Raw genomic sequence first — 8,324 nt, 5'->3', positions numbered from 1 at the left:
CACATTGTTCATTCATTCTATATTGCCATTGCTCATGTTTATGTGCCCTTAGTTTACATATCCTTGCACATATAAGTTATTGTATATCTTATTTGCTAGGATAATTTATTAATAATTTTTAATTGGTATTAAATCGGATTAGATTAGCATTCACCCTATTCAACCCCCTCTAGGGTGTTTTCAACAGTTACAATCAACCTTATCATACTTGATGAATGGGGTTCTTCTTATCAAAAGTGCAAGGCATTCCCTTCTATGAGATTAACTTAACTCCATACTCAACTTAGAGGAGGTATGGGAGCTCAACCTACTCATTTTTATCTCTAAGTTTTTAGATTACGAATGTAGTTTGTCTATAAGTCGCTAATTAAGCAATAGAGGACTTAGCAAGGATCCAACCTGCATTCCCTAACATGTTTGTTCATCAGCACAGGCTATCTGACTAATGGAGCTACAAAACCTGAGGGAACTATGAGCATCAGAATGTCCGATAGATATTTTTTTTTTTAATTTTCAAAGTGGTGCTAGTATCCATCAGAGGACAAATCATATTTGGATAGGCTAATCTTTTCTTGATGAAGCCATGTCACCAACCCAATAAGAGTAGAGCAATCCCTAAATATTGCACTCCTTAAATATATATATATTAGTATCACTTTGATTGTAAAAGAGAGGATTGCATGCTTCCAATACTTTATTTCTTGTTGTTAATTACTCTTATTAGAAGAAACCGAAAGCAAGAATTAAATTAACATCAAAAGCAAATACAAAGAAGTATCAATTGATTTCTTTATTTTTAATACATTACAAAATCTAAAGGAGAATGAAAAATAAATAGGATCTTGGGACTCCAGTTTCTGTTTTGCAGCCCTCCTCCCTTTCAAAATAAAATTATAGAGAACTTTGTTTCATCTCGTATGCTTCTAAACCTTTCTCTTGAGTTTCTCTTAGTAATTTCTCTCTATTTCTTTTAGTTCTTTGAATGACCAAAGAGGTCTCAATTTATAGGGAAGGTAAGAGGAAGTTTGTTGCCAGATATTGAGAAGAGATTAGTGAAGGGAGTTACTACTATCACATTTGGTAACGTCTGTACACAATTGCTTATTGCATCTACTTATCACAAACAATGTATCTCTCATTGCCTCACACACCTCATGTACTTACCATATTTATTTTTATGTTTCTTACCATAAGTCTTATGAGGACCATATATACCCTTCAGTTGAAACATAATTTTGTTTGTTGTTTGTATAAAGTGTGAATATCCTCAACAAAAATTTTATTATGAAGACCTATGAGCATGTGATGTCATCAGTATATTAATATTGACATGCAATACGAGAGGCATTTATCTGTGTGTTGGATTAATAGAGAGGGTGTATGTGCCTTCAAATTTAGTTTTCAAATTGACTTATATAAGGTGCTATCATCCTCATATTGAGTTTAATTTATATGAGGTGCTACCACCATTACATTGGATTTTATTGATATGGCTTGTTGAGCTTATCAGATTTAACATGGATCAAGGGGGAAGACATGCCTCTTTGAATAAATTAACATATGAATCAACACTTAAGTTGATTATATAAGGTGTATGTATCTTCAAATTGATTTTACTTTCAAAACTTTCTAGGCAAGTGATAGGCACTAGTAGATTGAAGGCAAAGATATTATCAAAGAGTATTAAGTTCTTTAATTAACTTGATTTGTGGCTTGTTGAGACGTAATATTTATTACATCAACAGAGACAATCTGACTCCTGTCTCAGAAGCCTCTCGTTATATTGTCTGAATCTTGTCACGTTAGACTTCAAAGATACATGACAACCCTTATTGGGGGTTGTTTGTTTGCTAAAAAAATGAGACCTCCCCTCCGCCACGTCAGATTTCAAGAAATCCCCCCTGCCACGTAAAATTTTGGTTTCAACCGATTTTCAAATCACATGTTTGTTTCGTTTTGTGATTTAAAGAAATGATGGTGCGACGTAGGATGCCACATCAAATTTTTGAGAAAAGTGTTTTCACGCCAAAAACCTCTGAAAACACTTAGAAATGTCACTTTAATGAATTTTTAATTACTAAAAGCACTGTTGAAACAGTGACTGTGAATAAAACATATTATTTAATTGTTGAAAACACTGTTACTATTGCGGATGATTTCCATTTTCTTTATTTATGTCCAAACAAACACAAAATTAGAAATCGAAACATTGTTACTATTGCGGTTGGATTTGTTTCTTATGTGACGTGACGGTGACGTGACGGTGATTTCATTGCGAAAAAAAAAAAATACGCGAAATGTCTTAAAATCTCTTGAAATGAGTTAAAATGTGAGTTTTCAATTTCCGGTTTTTTTTTTGGGGAAAACAACCAAACAGCCCCTAGCACGAAATCAATTTATACGAAAATCCAAATGACTTCCTTTTTTCCCCCACAGAAAAGATAATACTTGCAAACAACAACTTTAGATGAACCCAAATGTGGCAAATGGAAATATAGCCAAGGTGACCCTCGCAAAATCCTCAAAGTAGACAATGCTCCTGCAGCAGCACAATATTATATGTATAAGTTTATAACAATAACTAAAATTAATAAGATGATAATATTTAAAAAAAAACCTTTTTTCGTACATTTTTGAAATCCGACTCATCATCAGCAGCAGCATCACCACCTCGTCTCCACCTATGGATCCCCCTCTCCCTCTCATCTTTATATATATGGCTTCCGCTTCCTTTCCTCTCTCTTCTTTTTTTATTGAAAATCCACCGTAATTGAAGGGAAATTCAACCAAAATTCACATAAAATCAAATATTTAAATAGAAAAAGGAAGGAGAAAGGAGAGGCGAGGAGAAGAAGAACAAGGCTCTTCCTCTTCTCGATGCCAACTCTCTGATTCCCTCCAACTTGCATCTGAACCGTCTCAGATCTTGCTTAAGGTAATCTCAATCCGATCTAATATTGTTCGATTTATCTCTTTGTTGCTGATCAGTAGAGGATCTGAGATTCCTCTGCTGATTTACCAGGTAACTTTTTTTCATTTTTGACTAAGTTTTTTGCTCTGTTGGATCTGTAATTTAGATCGATTCGTGCTTTTTCTGATAACCGATCAGCTGGGCATCGGAAAAATTGGATTTTGTTATCTGGGTTTTGACTTTTTTTGATTGAATTGTGTTGGATCTGATGCGGGGCTGTATTTCTATATAGTTTGATTTTTGTTTTCCAATCATTGTGTGCTTGAATTGTGAAATGGATGGTCAGTCTTAGTGTTTTTCGGATTGCAGAGGATGGAGTCGGATCTCGGCAAGCTCTTTATTGGAGGGATTTCATGGGACACGACTGAGGAAAGGCTCCGTGAGTACTTCCAGGGCTTTGGTGAAGTTGTGGAGGCTGTCATAATGAAGGATCGAACCACCGGCCGTGCTCGTGGCTTCGGATTCATTGTGTTCGCCGACCCTTTAGTTGCTGAGAGAGTGGTTATGGAGAAGCATTTGATCGATGGCCGGATGGTAACTACTTCATGCTTTGACAAACTTTCTGTTCGGAAACCACAATTGCAGTTCATTGACAAATGTAGATTTATATTCTGATTGTTATTCATTGGTATTCTCAATGAATTACTGTCAAACTTGAGTATATTCTCAATGCTGCAGGTGGAAGCTAAGAAGGCTGATTAAAAATAATTCAAATAATTGATTGATGCTTTCAGTATATAATTCAATTTAGCAGACACTTTCTTTACGAATGTAGATTTAGATTATGGCTGTTGTTCCTTGGTTTTGCCAATGACTTATTGACAAGTTTGAGGATGTTTTTAGTACATAATTCAAGTAATTGACTGATGCTTCAGGTGGAAGCTAAGAAGGCTGTTCCTAGGGATGATCAAACTATTGTCAATAGGAGCAGCAACAGTAGCATTCATGGTTCACCCGGTCCTACTCGCACAAAAAAGATCTTCGTCGGAGGCCTGGCTTCCACTGTCACCGACACCGACTTCAAAATGTACTTTGAACAGTTTGGACCTATCACTGATGTTGTCGTTATGTATGATCACAACACTCAGAGGCCAAGGGGATTCGGGTTCATCACTTATGAATCAGAAGACTCAGTTGACAAGGTTTTGATTAAAACCTTCCATGAGCTCAATGGTAAGATGGTGGAGGTTAAGAAAGCTGTACCCAAGGAGCTCTCTCCTGGCCCGAACATTCGTTCACCTATTGGAGGGTATAATTATGGCATGAATAGGATCAATAGCTTTCTCAATAGTTATACCCAAGGATTTAACCCTAGCTCTATTGGTGGCTATGGAATGAGGATGGATGCTAGATTCGGACCTATAGCTAGTGGACGAACTGGGTTCCCTTCCTTTAATCCTGGTTATGGAATTGGAGTGAACTTTGAATCTGGAATGAGCCCGACTTATGGAGGGAACACAAATTTCATTAGCAGCGTTAGTTATGGACGGGCACTGAGCCCTTATTACAGTGGGAGTTCCAGCAGATTTAGTAACCCTATTGGATATGGTGGAGGTAGCGGGAGTCCTGGATCGGTTCTTAATTCATCAGCTCGTAATTTATGGGGGAATGGAAGCCTAAACTATACTGCCAACTCTTCAAATTCAAATTCATACTTGGCCGCTGGAGGTGCGAACATTGGAGGATTTGGTAATAGCAGCCTCAATTGGGGAGGTTCCTCTTCTCCTGTATCTGCACCTACCAGTGGTAGCATTGGCTATGGAGCTGGGGAGAATAGTTTCAGTATCAGTGCCAGCAATTATGGAAGGAACAACGGAGCAGGAGGTTCTGCTAATACTTCCTTTACTGCATTAAGCAATGGATATGAAGGGAATTATTCAGATTCATATGGGAGTGCTTCAATTTATGGAGACCCAACTTGGCGTTCTGCAACATCTGATCTTGATGGATCTAGTCCATTTGGATACGGGCTCGGCAATGCAGCTCCTGATGTCACTGCCAAGAGCTCAGCTGGTTATGTTGGTGGTTATAATGTTGCCAGTAGACAGCCAAATGGAGGTAAGGATCCTCAGCATTATTGTTGATTGGCGCATTATGTGTTTCTTTAGTTTCTTTTTTTAAGTAAGGTGTATTCTTCCTTGTTTATCATACCCATGCCTTAATTACTTGAAGAGCAAGGTGCATTGTACATCTTCCCAGTTCCAAATCTCACCAGATACCTTGTCAATCTTTTCATTGTCATTCAGATCTGATCAGGTTATGCATTAAACCATAAGTCATATTGCTACCTCACCAAAGCATTCAGAGAACTGCCTGATGGCATGATGCATTTTGAAAGCTTTACATTAGCTTTCTCTGTGTTACTACAAACAAGGAAAGAACCACCTTGTATGACGAAGCTTTACTATAGAAATTATACTATGTCCATATATCCTATTCTTTAAGCCTAGACATCTGAAATACAAACATGCATGAGTATTGGATTTTTCATGGTAAGATGGTTTTTGTTTGGATTTCACATAATCAGATTATTATATAAAACTTTCGTTAGAGAAATTCAACTAGGACATGATTCACTTGAGTAACATCCAACTGCTACCAATCCCCTCGCCAACCCCCACCCTCAACCCACATGTGCATTCACACATGGAAACATCCACCACCTTGAGGTTTGATATGCTGAGGTTAATTAGCACAATGATTGGATAAATATAACTAATGTAGGTTGAAATAAGTTCTATTTGAGTATGCCTAAATTAAATAGATAAATTCGTTCAAGAAAAGCTTGTGTTTTTACTGTATCCGCTGAAATTTGCAATGTAACAGACAAGTTGCTGTGATCCATCTTTCATCACGTAAGTATCAAGTTGGATTTCTTTAGAGGCATCACATTTGTAGCTTCCAATGGATTTCATTTGATTGTTGCTTTAGCATGTTGATGAGAGGCGCTTATTTTTTTCTCTTGACAACCCCGTCTTCATCTAAGCCTACGTCCCAACACCAAAGGAATTCAAATGATCTAAGAAAGGGTAAAGAATTTGTCTTGTCATTCCCTTTAATTGAATCAATAATTTAAGAATCTTAACCAGTAGAACAAGTGATTCAGTCCGCTATTTGTTTTTGCAACTTTAGTGATTCATCCTACCTACTGTATATATATTATTTTTTATTTTTATTTTTTCGGAGTCTTTGTTGTAGAATCAGAGCAGCATGGTCTTTCTGGTACCTTCATCCATGTCCATGTAAATTATTAATCAACATTCCCTTTAATCGAATCAATAAGTTTAGGCCTTTAGGATTCTTAAATCTCTAACTAGTACAAGGAGAAATTAACATGTTTTTTGCAACATTCATTGGTCCATTCTCCTTGTTTTTTTTATTGTTTAGTGAACTTCAGCCTATAGAATCAAAATGGATCAAGGTAGTTTGCATGTGCTCAAGAATCAACTGATGACCTATTCATATGTATTGCACAAGACTTGCACTAGGATATGGATACTATTTAAACAAATTCCAATTTCCCAAAATGAAAATCACTAGGATAAGTAGGGCCTAGATTGCACCACTATTGATCAAATCTTACATTCTTGTTTGAATTCATAAAAAGCTCAATTCTTTTTTCTGGAAGATTATGGTTGACATATGATAAATGCACATTAGAATATGTAAGGTCTTCATTTCTAGGCTTTTTAATCTTTCAACTGAGGTCTTTGGAATATTATCATGAGTTTATATGGCCTAACAGAAACAATTATAGTATTATCATGAGCATTAGGATGTGATTTTCTTCTAGACCATATAAACTCGTGATAATATTATAATTGCTTATATGGTCTACCAGAAAACCTTTACACAAGACATGCACTAGGGTGTGGTTTTCTGCTACAGAAACCAGCTGCCATTCTCAAAATTATGTCAAATCGTTTATACATTATATGATAAGTACTAAATGCATATTAATCAACTTTATAAAGAAACTAAATGTAAATAATCCCATTTCGTCAATAGATAATAAAGCGGAATCTTTTCTAACATCACACAAGTTGTTCTGTACTATGTTTTACTATTTGTAACTTAGAAAGAGACTGAAATAACATAAAACTCAGTATTGACTCCATTAAATTGATATATAAGCATATTGCCCCGTGTATTCTCTAAAGTCTAAAGAATTGCCCATGTAATAATGCACATGCCTAAAGCTTGTTAATTTGTGTTGACCACAGTATGAGAATCCATCTATGTATGTTTCCATCTTAGATTTGTGTGTATTCTGATGGATATTAGCCTAATGTGTTTGTTATCCTGCTTTTTTCTGCTTAATGGATCTTCAGTTTATATTTTTTATCTCTCAGTCTAGTTACAATTTTAGTACTACTGACTCTAACTTGCTGTATTTCTTTCTTTTGGTGATTATATTTTCAGGAATTGCTGCCTGAGGAGGACGCCATTCTTTCAAAGTATAATAGAGGTGAAGAATCCAGTGGAACAAGGTGCACGACTGTGAATTCATATATCTCGTGAATATATATGGGGTTAGTAAATAATCTAGAGCTAACCAGTGAGTTGATTCCATAAAAATTCAAATTTAGAAAAAAAATTCAAAATATTATAGGATTTTGTGTATGGTTGAGATTTCAGTTTTTAGTACCTACATCAAGTTTAGGTTTGTTGGTATTTCGAAGTGTGGTTCAGATGTAAGATTTCCGAACTATATTCAGAAGAGTGTTCAGATTGTGCCGGCAGTGAGCCAAATAGACTTCTACTCTTATCTTTTTTTTTCCCTTTCTTCTTCCCTTTTTTACCAAAATTTGCTGTAATATCTGGCATTGTTTCAGGTATGTTCATTTTCTTTGGTTTAAAATTTTACATCAGATGTATTGGAGACATTTGATTTTACTAGTGTGAAATTATTGGGAATCCATTTGGCTCCCAAGAATAAGGTTATATTGAATATTATCATTTAATTTATCTGTTGCTTTTTATTTGGTTTGAGAATCATTTTGGATGTGTGCATATCATTTCTCCTAGCTGTAGAAAACATGGGTTCATGTGGGTAGACAATCTTTAGTTTCCCTAAAGACATGTTTGCTGGCCTGCCATGCTTCCTTAATTAGTATGAACATGTGCATTTCTATTTAATTTTTTTATTTACTTCTTTCTATTTGGGCACTCAAAGCAAAACTCATCGAACTAATTTACTTTATCAAGAACATCGTTGTAAGAATTTATGGATGAATTATGTTTCATTTGCTTCATTGTCAATAGATTATCATCAGAAATTAAGTCGCGGTCCTTTCGGGTTGTTAGTGATCAAAGTCCAGATCCTTGGTTGCATCTTATAAGGTATCCTATG

At 35.7% G+C, this 8,324-nt stretch overlaps 1 protein-coding gene across 1 annotated transcript; it reads left to right on the top strand.

The window, feature by feature from the left end:
* Nucleotides 2,713-7,941, top strand: LOC109819712 (heterogeneous nuclear ribonucleoprotein 1-like). Its single transcript, XM_020385546.1, has 4 exons — nucleotides 2,713-2,935; nucleotides 3,281-3,505; nucleotides 3,847-5,029; nucleotides 7,394-7,941. The coding sequence occupies exons 2-4, from the start codon at nucleotides 3,284-3,286 to the stop codon at nucleotides 7,405-7,407; spliced, it is 1,419 nt and encodes a 472-aa protein (XP_020241135.1). The 5' UTR covers nucleotides 2,713-2,935; nucleotides 3,281-3,283; the 3' UTR covers nucleotides 7,408-7,941.

The sequence above is a fragment of the Asparagus officinalis genome, chromosome 8 (genome assembly GCF_001876935.1).
Source record: "Asparagus officinalis chromosome 8, Aspof.V1, whole genome shotgun sequence".
Taxonomy (NCBI): domain Eukaryota; kingdom Viridiplantae; phylum Streptophyta; class Magnoliopsida; order Asparagales; family Asparagaceae; genus Asparagus; species Asparagus officinalis.
The sequence above is the reverse complement of the archived record's forward strand: the minus strand, read 5'-3'. Positions and strand labels throughout refer to the sequence as shown.